The sequence below is a fragment of the Phalacrocorax aristotelis genome, chromosome 1, assembly GCF_949628215.1.
Source record: "Phalacrocorax aristotelis chromosome 1, bGulAri2.1, whole genome shotgun sequence".
NCBI classification, from domain to species: domain Eukaryota; kingdom Metazoa; phylum Chordata; class Aves; order Suliformes; family Phalacrocoracidae; genus Phalacrocorax; species Phalacrocorax aristotelis.
The window spans coordinates 185,565,795-185,579,855 of NC_134276.1; the positions used below are offsets into that span (position 1 = coordinate 185,565,795).

Consider the following 14,061-nt stretch of genomic DNA (forward strand, 5'->3'; position numbering starts at 1 on the left):
TCTATCTACAGCAATATGCATACCTTCCTTTTTTATGAAGCAATGAGAACCATCCAGCCAACTAAAGAACAAAATTATATCCATTTTATTATAGATTACATGGGTATAAAAGAATCATGGATAGTTTAAACCTATTTCCTGTGAAAGCTGTGATATGTGCACTCATATTTTCAACAAGTATGCTTTATTCTAGTGGAAATAAATGATTTGTATGTTGTTCTCATATTTTTGTAGCTTTAGAAACTCAATAGCGATTCCTTTGTATTAGCATTTGCGTTGATGTTTATGGAAAATGGAGACTTCATAGAAGAACTAGTTTTGCTGGACCACTTAAGTTCATGGAATATTTCTGTTATTTATGTGATCTTTAAAATCCAACAGATCACAAAAAGAAAGTGAAGCCATTAATACAGAGTCGTAGCTTTACAAACTGATGATTCTAATAATTTTACAGTGTCCTGTGACTTGTGGCAGAGGAATGAAGCATCGTGAAGTATGGTGCCAACTCAGTGATGAACACCTGAGAGATGATTTCTGTAATCCAAATGATAGACCAGAACCAATAACACCATGTGAACTTCATGAATGTGCATCTTGGCAAGTAGGGCCTTGGGGATCAGTGAGTACATAAGGATTCCTGGCTTCTTGTTTTCTAGTTCAGACTATGAGTGATCACAAAGCAATACCTTTTAAATGTTTTAATTGGCTCTTAAGCAGTTACTTTAGTTGAATTGATTCACATGTTTGTTTGCTCCTATTGGGTATCTAACCTGTAATTTATGAACAGCCACACGTAAGCTAAATGCCTAAAATAGTCGTTGACCTGGAGCCTTAATATCAAAGATGCTTTAACACATGAATGTGTTACATCTCCAGAATAACAAAAATGTAGATAACAAACTGTTCAGATGAATGGGACAGGTAAAAGACCAAATATTTATAGGTGTGTGGCATATTTAAGTGGCAACTTTAAATAAGATCATGGAAGTGTATACGCTAATAATAGCAGGCAAAAAGACTTGGTATTTTGTTCTTCTGTTTTGTTTGGACCTTCAGTGATAAAAGATCTGCTCTCTCTTTATGTGAAAGTGCTGTTGAAAAATATGTTCCTCTGTGTAATGATGCTCATCTAATGTATACCAGAGTGGCTTCAAAATTCTGGAAAAAAAGTGAATTAATTTGCAAAGGAAACTTTTGTCACCAAATACATGAGAATTAATTAAAAAATAATAAGGTATTATATTTCCTGGAGCTTTTATAAGATCAGGTTACTCAAACCAACAGAACTGTTGGATTATTCAGTGTTTGTTGGATGTTAGTGAGAATTCATAATGGAATAGCAGCTGATTTTTTTTTAATATATAAGCTTTTAGTAAAATACAGAATGAACATACCTTTGGAAATTAAGTAATTTTTTAACTTAAACATTTATTTTGTGTAGAACTTTTCTCATTTAATATTTTTTCACATTAGAGATAACCACACTGTTGTCTAACATAATGTTGAATTCCTTCTAAGTGATCTTTTGATCGCAAGGTGCTAGCTTTCCAATCCCACGAGCTAAATGCAAAAACAAAATTAAAAAAATCAATTTAGTCCCATGATGTAATTCTGAATAAAAAAATCACTGTGTATGGCTTTGCTGGAATTGTCTGTATGAGCAATTTACCAATTCATGTCACTGGAGCAGAGGTTTCCATTGCAGTTTTTCCACTGTACCATCTGGTAATAGCAATTCACGACCTGGGCTTTAACCAGTATTTGTGCTTGAACCACAACTTTTATAGGATGGGATTCACGTCATAAAATTTTCAGCCATCTGAGATTTTAGGTGCCGCCTTTGAGTATGCTCTTGTCAAACACTATAATGAAGGAAAAGACATTTAACAGCTGCAACTAGTGATTCATTTGGAAGCCACCCCTTCCTCCCTCCCCCCTCACTTCCTCTACCCTGTTTTTTATTGTTGAGCATGACATTATGTAGCATGGATTGTCCCTTTGATCAGCTCGGGTCAGCTGTCCTGGCTGTGTTGCCTCCCAGTCTCCTGCCCACCTCCAGCCTATTCACTGCAAGGGGTAGAAGGGGGAAAAAGAGAAAGCCTTTATCCTGCACAAGCAGTGTTCAGCAATACCCAAAATACTGGTGTGTTATGGACACTGTTTAAGCACCATATGGTCTGCCATGAAGAAAGTTAACGCCATCCCAGTAGTCATTCCTATTTATTCTAGAAGGAGTTTTAAAATAGAAAACGTAATTTAAGATTAAATTTTATTACAAATAGTGCTATTTCAAGTGTATGAAATTTTTAACTTTAACAGTGTGCTGTAACATGTGGACGTGGATACCAGATGCGTGCAGTCAAATGTGTTACTGGGACTTACAGAGTTATTTTGGATGATGACAGGGAATGTAATGCTGCTACTCGTCCTAGAGATAACCAAGTAAGTTAAAAAGTACCTTTCAGTCATTTGTACTTTTTAGTTAAAAGCATCTAAATACCAGTGTTGTCCACTGACTTTTTAAAGGAACTTGCAGGAAACAAGTTCTAAAATAAGAAAAAAAATACTGAAACTATCTGCTTTTTTTCTGAACTTCAAATTTGGCTTAGGGAATTAAGTAAAAGAAGAGTAATTTGGAGATCGGAAATTTGAAAATTTGGTACGTGATTGAAGGGGTCCAAAGGCCTTTGATTATTGGGGAGGGGAAGCTCCAACATGTAGAATATTGTAAGGAGACTGTTTGCCACGGTGTTTAATAATAGCACCTAACTGGCTTGGTATTCTCTGAAATTCTGCTTGTATATAGTTCTTAAAAGAGCGACATGGTTACTTGAAGAAAGCTTCAGTTGCTGGAATAATACTAATTCAAACCCATTTAGACATGCATTATGATTCAATATGGTGTTAATATGGTCTTTTGTCTCAATTTACTTCATCGCTTCCCTTAATTTAAATCTATCATTTTTCAGAACAAATGTTTTTAATACAGTCAGTGTGCTTACCTTTAACTAAAAGCAATTGGTATCTTAGGTGGTATGTATTGATATGTTGATCTGGCCACCAGATTGATACATCTCATTTATATCCAGCTAAGCTGGTAAGCAGATACCTCCTTGAGGGCATACTCTGCTTCTGTGTCAAGGAGAAGAGGTAAAAAGGATTCTATGGTCTGTAGTAAACCAGTCACAAGTTACCACCCTTCTGATGGCTTCTTGAATAAGATTACAAAACAAAAAATCCAAGTAATTGGTATAAATTAATTTCCACTTACATGTGAAAACATTGGGTTTGAGTATGCCTTGTATTTTGAATTGCATTTTGAACCCGTTTGGCTGTTGACTGAAACTGGGCAATGTTGTGTTTTCAGCAGCTGAAGGTACAGTGACAGGACAGCACAGCCACTGTCTTCACTCAGTTCTATACTGCATGTGGCTATGAAACAGGACACAGTAATGTCTATGCCCCTTGTCTCCAGCAAGTTGCCCAACACAGTTCTATCTCAAAGTGCAAATATTATTGGCTATTACTAATACAGTTTTAATACCAAATACATTTTCTTTGCCTCTCGATTTGAAACAAAACAAAACAATTCAATGAAAAACCTTTGAATAATGCTGGAGAAAGGTTAGAAGATGGCATTTACTTATTAATTCATGCTGGCTTATTGTAATGGTACATTACAATTACATTTGGCTCTTCCAAAATATGTATTTTGAAAGCTTTTTCTTCTCTCACCCCACAGGAATGTGAATTGCCCTCTTGTCCAGAAAATACAGAATTACGGACTACATTGCTTCCTCTAGTTCATGTGGGGAAGGTGACCCAATGGAGATATGGATCATGGACCCCAGTATGTAATGTAATAGTGGTCACATCTTGCAGAGCAGTCCTCCATTCCTTCACCCATTTTTCAAGCTCTCATTAATATATTTTTCAGATTGAAATCTGCTTGGGGCAAATTTTGAGGGAATTCTGATTTTGTTTTAAGAACCTGTTTCTTAATGAGGAGCTAGACACTCCCAGCAAATTCTGTGTACTTCAAACCTAGCCAGGGAAAATAAGGAGGGGAAAAAGACGGGATTCTAGGAGCTGGGGTTCTGAGCAAAATAGCTTTCGTATGACTAAGACTGGGCAAGAAAGTGTTTCTTTAAAACAATTGGTTAGTTTCTGAGTATGGAGAACATCTTTCCTTCTAAAATATGATTTAAATCTTTTATGTGAGTAGCATTATTAAACAGTTTGGGTCGTTAAAGGTCTTATTCTACATAATTTGTAAAATAAGCATTATAAAAATGGTCTCTAAACAAACTTTAATGGAAGAGTTTTTGATTTTGATAGTGTTGAAAATTAGTTTTACTTGACAGTGATATGAAATTTAAAATTATCTATCAAAATATGGGTATGTCTGTTAATCCCTTGAGGTTCTTAACAAAGCACATAACACAATTATATCTTTGCACAACTATTTCAACTAAATAACAGTAGAGTGCATAGACTGAGGTTACTCAGAAACTCTTCACTAAATCCACCTTGAACTTCTCAGCTATAAAGGCATCGAAAGGGGCTCAATGGAATATGCTAATATATAGTAGAATAGCAAATGTATTTTGAATATCAGTTTTTATTACATCAGTTGATGTAAATATTGCATCACTGTGTAATAACTAATTGTTCTGGAAGTTACTCTCTAATGTTTCTATTGTTAATAAATTAAAAAATTGCCTTTGCAACTGTATAGTGATTCCATGTTTTACTGCCTGTTCAGATACGCTGAACTGCTTCACAAGAATTAAGGCCATGCAATTCAGTTCCAAGCCAACAAGAATCCTTAAGGCCTAAGCCATCCAGCAATATTTCACTTTCCTTCCTGAATGCATGGCTCTATCAGTGTGAGATGGAAATCTGGTCTCAGTGTTTAATTCTAAAGTCAAGCTGATACTAAGCTATGTTAGTGTTTTAGATGCTTGCATGATCTTGGTTGGGTCTCCTAAAGTGCAATGAGCTTGGATTGTTCTCTGACAGTGCTCTGCGTCCTGTGGGAAGGGTGATCGCGCTCGCTATGTGAGTTGTAGAGATGCTCATGGAGGAATAGCAGATGAATCTTTCTGTGCTCACTTACCACGACCAGCTGAAATTTCAAGCTGCTTTAGCCCATGCGGAGAGTGGCAAGTTGGAAATTGGTCCCCTGTAAGTATTAACTGTAATTTAGTAATTTTTTTTTTAATGTGTCTATTTAGGTATTGGCCGAAGTCTCTGGTTAGAAATTGGGACTTCATAATCTGTTCAAGTCTGATTGAAATTGCATCCCTTGAAAAAAAGAAAGTATATGTTTCTTATTGTCAAAAGTAAATATAAATGTCTTCGGTTATTAATTATCAATGTTCTGTCACAAATGTTGGGTTAATTTTTGGTCAGTGCACAGTTACGTGTGATAGTGGAATAGTAACAAGGCAAGTTATCTGTGTCAACTATCATCAACAAATCAACGAGAACTACTGTGATCCTGAAGGCCGACCTTCCAAAGAACGAGAATGCAACATGCCACCATGTCCACCAGTTTATCATCATATTCTGAAAATACATGACCATCCAAGCCATTTTCCAGAAATAGGTTACCTTCCAATGCACCATCCACAAGACAATATAAACCAGTGGAACCGTCCCTCTGTGGGGGGATATCAGTGGAGAACTGGACCCTGGGGAGCAGTAAGAATTTTTTTTAATGTATTAATTTGTTCTTTTACATGTGTGTTAACTTTTCTAGGAATGTTATTGCAGTACAGATTTGGTCAAAAGAGAAGCACGTTTATTTTTAAAAGCATCATCATCATTATTATTATTAAGAATATATTACATTCAAAATGTATTTCTTCTGCAATTTCAACTTTAAAATACTCCTGCATAGTAGTAATTTTTATTGGCAAATTTAACTTTTAAAAGTTAGCATTAAAAATAATAATTTTAAGTTGTTTTAACCAACATATTTTATATTTTTTCTGATTACACAATGGTGATACATATGTTTACATGTTTTGGTAGTGCTCTAGTACTTGTGCAGGTGGATTCCACCGTCGAGTTGTAGTATGTCAAGATGAGGAAGGAAGAAGTGCTAGTTATTGTGATGAGGCAACAAAACCTCCAGAGTCAAGACACTGTGATTCTGGACCCTGCCCACGATGGAACTATGGCAACTGGGGAGAAGTAAGATAATTTCATTTTCAAAGGGGAACTTTATTTACCACATAAGCTTAGAAGTAGTATCATAATTATTTGACTGTGAATGGAACCATTTTCTTACATATTTAAAAAGGATGAGTTTCAATCTGTTTATCTAAACTTAGTTCTTTGATCAAATCCAGAACTGTAGTGTAAATATATATCCAAAAGAGGTAAGTATTGCGTGAGGCTAAGGATGTACAACATACGTGTTGCAGTAGCATCTTGAATCTTGAGACATACAAAATTATTTTCTGTTACAAAAAGTTGAACTGTATGTGGAAAAACTCAGTGTAATAGCTACTCTAAGGAAAAAATGAGCACGAGAAGCTATAGAGAAACTTTATGACATCAAATTTCATAGGTACTGACTAGAATAACTGCAAGTAGTGGTATCTTTTGGGTTGTAGTTAAATTCGAAGTATGAAGATAGGATCATGCACCTAAAAGGTGTGCCTGGGTTAGAATGTTTTCATGAGACTTTATACATTATTGGACAAAGAACGGTTTCTCCGTGCCATGTAATGTCATGTCTTGACCATGCATTCTTGCTCAAACACTACAGAAATAGTTAAAGCTGGTTAGTTTGGCATTCATTCTAACCTAACCCCGTGTGATTCCTGCCCTCTTTTCTTATGCTTGATACATCAATATCTAGAGTTGGGAAAAGAAGAAAAGCTGTTCAAGTTACTTTTTTATTTTTCGCTTTTTTTCTCCTCATTTTGGCCAGCTCTAGCCATTTAGTTCTCAAGGCCAGTCTGTGCGCCATGTTTTTTCTGTCCATAGCTGCAGACTTGGTATCCAGTTAATGCAGATGCTGCAGTTTTTGCCTAATTTAGAGTTCTCTGAAGTATAGTAAAAAGCTATAAACTGTTGGAACATGCTCGGTTTTGATCAGACTGTTTTAAATAGCTCGTTAGAAATGAGAATTAGTATTTTTGTCTGGTATTGCACAATTACAGGAAAACTGAAACCCAGAAAACACATCCTGTAATTACTTTATACTTAGTCTATATAAGTTAGGCTATGAGAACATGTGCCCAGTGTCTGAGTTTTGTAATTTCTGGCAGGGAAAGCTCTTTTTAGGACCAATTTCCATCTTTTCCTCCTATCAAAGAGATCTATATATGCACATTGATTCTCACAAATGGTTACTTCTCATTGATTGAGTAGATTCTCTGTAACTGAGACTTTTTGTAGAAAATCACTTGATAAACTATAAAAATGTAAACGTTTTGGTGGAAGAATTGTTCTTTCATTATATGAGGTTAGACTGTAAGTCCTTATTCTTGAATTGAGTGTCCAGGGAATATGAATGTAGACATAATACATACTAACGTGTACTGATTATTGCTGTTTTTGGTTTGATGATATGTGATGACTCGTTTAACAAAAATATTGCATATAAAATTCTGTATTTCAGTGTACTCAAACTTGTGGAGATGGAATAAAGACAAGACTGGTGATTTGTCAGCTTCCTACTGGCCAAATGTTGGGTGATCAAAACTGTGAAATTCTAGACAAGCCACCTAATATGGCGCAATGTAATGTGCATTCTTGCCCTGGTGATGTTTCATGGCATCGGGGACCATGGAAATCGGTACGATAGCATTCACTAATATTTTTCGCTTTCTTGTTCTTTCTGTCACTCTATTTCCCCTTGCCTTTTAAAGATTATATTATTATTTTATTTGATAACAGTGAAATAATAATGCATGTGGAATATAGTCTAGGTAGTTTCATTTAGCAATTGTTCCTACAGCCATTGAATTAAATGGGAAACAGCCATTTACTTCAGTGGGAACAGTATCATGCTCTGTAAAACATCATAGGGAATATTTTGAAAATTACCAGAAATCATCATAGCAGATAGCAATACCTAATAGGTTGTTCTATTTTGAAGGATTATGGTTTAATCTGTGTTTAAAATTAAAAGTATATGCTGTAATTTATACTGTAGTATTATCTACATATTTATATTTGTAAAAAAAAGCTTTTTAGTGCATAACTTTTTTCTAATAGTATATTTAAGTATAATATACTCATGCACATGTATATTACACTCTGTCATCAAACATTTTACTCCATATTACGTGTACATTTGTGTATAAAAGTATATTTGTGGTTTTAAAACAGTGACTAATTAAAGCTGTCTATGTATAATTATGTATGTAACTATAATATGTTGTTGTCTACATGTCACTGTCTATTAATGTGTAAAAATGCCTACAGTAATCACCATTAATCTTTAAAATTGCCACTGGCAGATTATTAACATACAGCAGTAATCATAGCAAGCTCTACAATATAGGGTACGTTATATTTCCGAAGCTGTGAATTTGCCAACAATATTTATTATTATGCTCAATTCTATGGAGAATAATAGCAATCAAAGGAGGTTGGATCCAGTTCTGGTTCCACTGAAATCCGTTAAAAACCTGTCACTAACATCCTGGGAGATGGGCTGGAACAACAGTTTGGTTTTTTTTTTTTAATTAATAAAATTATCTAACTTGGTTCTATGAATTAACATGGGAATATTTTTTAAAAATATTGTCCAATTTCAACTTTAAATAATTTATTAATGTTTATATAATCTATTCTAATTTATTGCAAATTGACTTTCAAATGAAAGTTTGAGTTAATAATTTACCACAGCTATCTCTTTCTTCCACTGTGCAAAACAGAGTTTTGGGTTTGTGTTTAACGGACACCAGAGTATGTTATTTAGCCATTAGCCAAATAATTAATGGTGGCTTCCTGATGCTTAATTAATGTATGTAGTTCAGGTGTTGAGAAGACAAGCACAGCATTCAGCAGACAGTTGCCTTTGAACTAAGTGTTTGTTTTCCTTTTAGATTGAGTTATTCACAGCCTGTTCGCTCCGAGTGATGCAGTTTGTCCTGCATTAATAGGTTACCTGCAAGCTATCGTGATGTATTGTAAATGTTACATATGGCTTAGTTTTGCAAAGATTTTCATGTTGGTTTATATCTCAATTGACACAGAAAGCCACTTTAATCCTTCAAAAACTTAAGTTGAGAATGGACTCCAGTTATCAGAGAGAGAATTTGTGGCTTCTGATTTATATATGATGCAAGCTCTATGGTTATTTAGTAATAGTTTTAATTTCATCACACTGTCACATGGTGTTGTGCAGAAACAAACATAGATTCAGGAAATAAAAGCAGGGTCGCATATGAAATATGTTGTCACTTTTTAGTAATTTAGCTGCCAACACACAAACGTCAGTTAATTTTTGTTGCTGTTTACACAGAACAAAATTTATTCATTGAGGGACCACTATTATGAAAGCAGTAAAAGCTTTAGTTGCAGAAACCTTGTTGTAGCCTAGCACAAACAGCTTTGTTTGCCTTCACCTATGGGTGGTTGACTAGCAATGTGATAGTTCGGCAATAGATCATGGCTCTGCCTATCTTATGCCTTTCTGGCATACAGTATGCTCTAGTATAGGGGCCTGTTAATGACTGGACACTCTCTGGAGGCTGGAGCCATCAAGCATATCACAACTACACTTATTCCCTTCTCTATAAAGACAGCAAGAACAAGATAAAACACTATATTTTTGATAAAAGTATTGGGTATTATTTATGTATCCGGACAGCAATGCATTACACTTTTATATCTACTAGTGAGATTCCAATGTCAAAACTTAAGTAGAAACTGAAGTGCAAGACTTCCCACATGTGTAGTGTAATTTGCCATAATAGATTCTGCCATCTTTTACTTCTGGCGTGCATGGCACAGATGTAATACAAGGAGAGGGTGAGTAGAAGGAAGGGAATTTCTGAGCAATTGCTTTACCTGGAACAACTCCTTGGCCTCCTTGAATATTGCCCTGTCTCTGGCCCAGACAGTTCAGAAACAGGTATCAAGATTGTGTAAGACACCTGTTCCTCATTCTGATGTAGCTTTGTCTAAACCATGTCTGTACTAAAAGCTTCGCTCACAGATTATTCCAGCTTTTACATAGCCAGATAGTTTCCTCTTGGATTTTAGATTCCAGCAGAAATATATTCAGAAAACTTCAAATTAGCTAAGACGTTCAGAATCCTGGCTCAAGAACCAGATTCGTCGCGTAGAAGGACTATTCTAGTTTATCAGTTGTCAGTGTGTTTTATGCTGTCTTCCGTATTGGGGCATTCTAACTTCTTCCACTAGCTACCACTGTATATTTGAGGGTAGAAGACTTTTAGCAATATGCCTTGTAAGTACATTTCTCTCAGTTTTTGATTCATTTTACACAACATAATTAAAATAAATCTTGTACAAGCACAATGGGGCAGTTGCAAGGAAGGCTCTGTTTATGATTTGAAGCCAGAATTCTGGTTGATGCTTTCCACAGTTTAGCAGCTGTGGGCTGTTACACTTTATAGTGTCTGTCTACGGCTACCGGAGCTGACTCTTACAAAGCTTAAAGGCTATGTACTCCCCTGCTGCCAGTTTCTGCAGTTGTCCAAAGGAATGCGAGGCAAGTAAACCTCAAATTCTAAAGGCTTATACCACTCCAGGACACTTTCTCAGAAATACCATGCATATTCAAAAACTTTGATTCTTTGAAACTTTAATTCAGTCCAGAATTTTCATATCATGATATCCAAGCCAGAAAGAGACTCAAGTTTTACTGGGAGGATGGCTAGGAAACATCCTTCTGCCTGTAAGCTTAATTTGTTGGTCTGGAGGTCATTTAGAGCCTCTGACAATGATCATTTTAAAATGTAGCTTATGTCTTCCTCCCACTTAGTTTTGTGCAAGTTTCTAAGGGAATTTTCTTTAGTAAGAACTGAATCATGCTGATTTTCCCCCCCTCCTTTCACTTTTTTTTCCCTGCATTTGTATCAAAAACCAAAGGAAATGGAGTGGGCTTACACCTAGTCCATGCATTTTGAGAGACTCTACCTTGTTTTCAAAGAATATTGGTGTCAATTCTTAATGTAAATGAGGTTGATAAATATTATAGAAACATTCCTAAATTCAAGTGTTTCAAAATTTGAAACATTTGATTTCAAGATTTAATTGCTTAATTGGCATGTATCTAAGTCCACTACCTCTTTTTTGGTATAAAAAATTATGATACGGATATATGTATTTTGACATATACATATTTATAATGTATTTATAATGTCTTTATAAGTTAAATAATATTTGAGGTAAATACGGCTGCTTATTTTAATGGAGTTGCACCATCATTAAATTTGGCCCATATATCTGGGATATTTTTCTTTTAGACTATTCTAGTTTCATTGGTGAAGGGATTGAAGCAATGATCCAAAACTTCATAAAAGAATGAATAAATTACAAGCGAAAAAATATGGAAACCATATGTCACATTATATAATGTCAAGAAAAATTCCATAGCATTCTGACAGCTGGAAAAGAGTACTTTGTTCTAGTATAGATTTTTATTGTATCACTTTTTTCCAGAGTGCATTATTGGGTTTTTGTGTTTAGTTCATGCAGTAAGACTTGCCGTTTATTGTATTAATTTTCATCAAAGTGGTTCAGATTTTCTGGCCCTAATGACAAGAAGTTGGTTTTTACTTAAAGCATGAAAAGAGAGTGTATTACAAATTCACAAAGATACCATAAGGTTTTAAAACTGAACTGTAATGACTAGATTTAACAATTTTGTGCTAGAAGAGCTGTAGAATAATCTATATTAACTGAGTTCAGGAACACTGCTTTATTAGTTTCAGTACTAAGCTTTTTTGCCTTTGAACAGCATTTCCCACATCCACATGCTTTATATTCTTAGCCAAGCAATCATCTGTTACCTGACAAAAAGTTAAGTGGGAATATAATCAAACCAACCGTTAGTTGGATCAATGGTTATCTTTAGATACAACAAACCTTCAGATACATAGTGCAGATACGTATACAATCTTGCAAAGCTTTCATGTGTAGCACCAATGTAGAGTAGCTATACTAGAGAATAAAATATTATTTTTAGCAGTACTTGGCTGGGAAATAATTTGACACACAGTTAGATTTCCAGTGCCAAAGCCCTGGCTTGGTACCTGGGTAAAATATGTAATGTGAACATACATTTTGGTTTACTGTTCCTTCTGCTGTTCAACAGGCAATAACTCTTCTACTCATTTTGTATGCTGCTCTTAATGGTGATTTTTTAAGGTGCCTTCATGGATTGTATTTGACTAGTGACTGAAACTTCTCCTTTTTATTTCAGTTTCTTCTAAGATTTGGTATTAATCTCTTAGTCAAATAGTTATGTCTTCCTTTCTAGTCTCTCAAAATTCCTGATACATACATGCTCTTACTGTGCTGTGTACGTTTTATTTTATATAGTTTCTTAAAGGTTTTATGGAGTGTGAGGTAGAATTACACTGCAGGAATAAAATAGGCTATTCATATACGGGAAACAATATCTTCCAGCTTCACGTAGTGAGGAAAGTTTGTACACAATTTTGGATGAGAAGAATTTTAATATATTTAATAGTTTGATTTTATTTTTAGTCTCCCATAGTTTTTCAGTGCTTACCAAAACCCTTGGAGAGCCAGGTAGCTAAACAGCAAGGTTCCTGCTTAGGCAGTTGGTGGTAATAGTTGATGCTTCCTTGGAAGCTTCATATTTCATTAGGGCTTTCATTGTTGATGAGTGTGGATAGGAGCCTAAATTTTACCACAGATATTTTAACTAGGTGTTTCACAACTTGAAATATATGTTTGCTTCTCATCCTTTCTCATTCCTTTAGAAAGAATACATAGCTGGATTACTGAATCCATATTGTAACTGTGTGTTACTTAAAGGTCTTTGCGGTAATCTACTAACGATAAATCTGCATGGCATGTTTGAAAACAGGTAGCTTACTGTGTCTATGTCTTACCTGAGCAGGTGCAGCATAGGAAACTGCTGTAACTCTAAAAAACTCTAGAAGTTTTAAGAAAAGACTTTTGCTCATTCAGGATTTTTATGTAATTTCATGACTTAAGATAGGCATAAAAAGAGTGGATCAGCTCATCTTCTAGGTTACCTTTAAGTGTCAGAAGTATCTTACTACTATTACTTACTGCCCTTCAGACACATAATGTAATATTCTTTAACGTGGCTGATTTTCTAGTTCTTCAGTTTTCTTTTTAGTTACTCCAGAATAATTTCAGTGTAATTGTGTCTTTGCACTAGTGGAAGAAATCTATTATTACTTTTAATGAATATAAATTTATTTTTTAAGAATTGACCTCACAGTCCCCTTCCAGTGTTGTTACTGCCAGGCATCCCGTTGACTTCTGCAAGAGCAGAAGCAGCCCACATTTGCTTAAGTAAAAAACTTATTTGTTTTCATTTTAATGCAAAAAAACTTGCTATGTATGATAAGTGCCTTCATTCACTTTTTCTAATGTGTAAAAAGTATTTATATCTTTAAAGATAATCTTTTATATTAAAAGGGAATTCAGAATCAGTGAACTTGGTTTTCAAAACCAACTTCCGCCTTTTACCTCTACTTCTGCTGCTGCCTAAAGTTGAACTTCAGAATACCTCATTACCAATACAGCACATTTATTTAATATCCCACTGGCTGAAATATTAATGTTAGCATATGCTATTCATTTTTTAAAACTTTGGAAATGGGGGGCTGCCTTTTCAGAGATAACTGGTAACATATGTCACTACCCAGATAATGTCATAAACCAGACTTGGGATAGTGGATTTCATTTAGGGTAATTCTGATAACAATGAAAGAAAATACTTGTTTCCAAAATTCAGAACAAATATTTGTGTACTGTTCATCGAGTTTAGAGGAAATTTCTCCATTTTGGTGCTATGTTGCCTGTATAGCTTGAAATAATAAATAAGTTATAATGTAT

At 34.9% G+C, this 14,061-nt stretch overlaps 1 protein-coding gene across 4 annotated transcripts in view; it reads left to right on the top strand.

Moving 5' to 3' along the window:
• Nucleotides 1-14,061, top strand: part of ADAMTS20 (ADAM metallopeptidase with thrombospondin type 1 motif 20) — a 100,207-nt gene that overhangs the window by 58,016 nt on the left and 28,130 nt on the right. For all 4 annotated transcript variants that reach the window (XM_075080969.1, XM_075080970.1, XM_075080971.1 and 1 more), the window contains 7 exons: nt 455-619; nt 2,320-2,442; nt 3,743-3,850; nt 5,023-5,187; nt 5,416-5,706; nt 6,040-6,201; nt 7,640-7,816. In XM_075080969.1, coding sequence (XP_074937070.1) covers nt 455-619; nt 2,320-2,442; nt 3,743-3,850; nt 5,023-5,187; nt 5,416-5,706; nt 6,040-6,201; nt 7,640-7,816 — 1,191 coding nt within the window. The remainder of the gene's footprint in view (nt 1-454; nt 620-2,319; nt 2,443-3,742; nt 3,851-5,022; nt 5,188-5,415; nt 5,707-6,039; nt 6,202-7,639; nt 7,817-14,061) is intronic.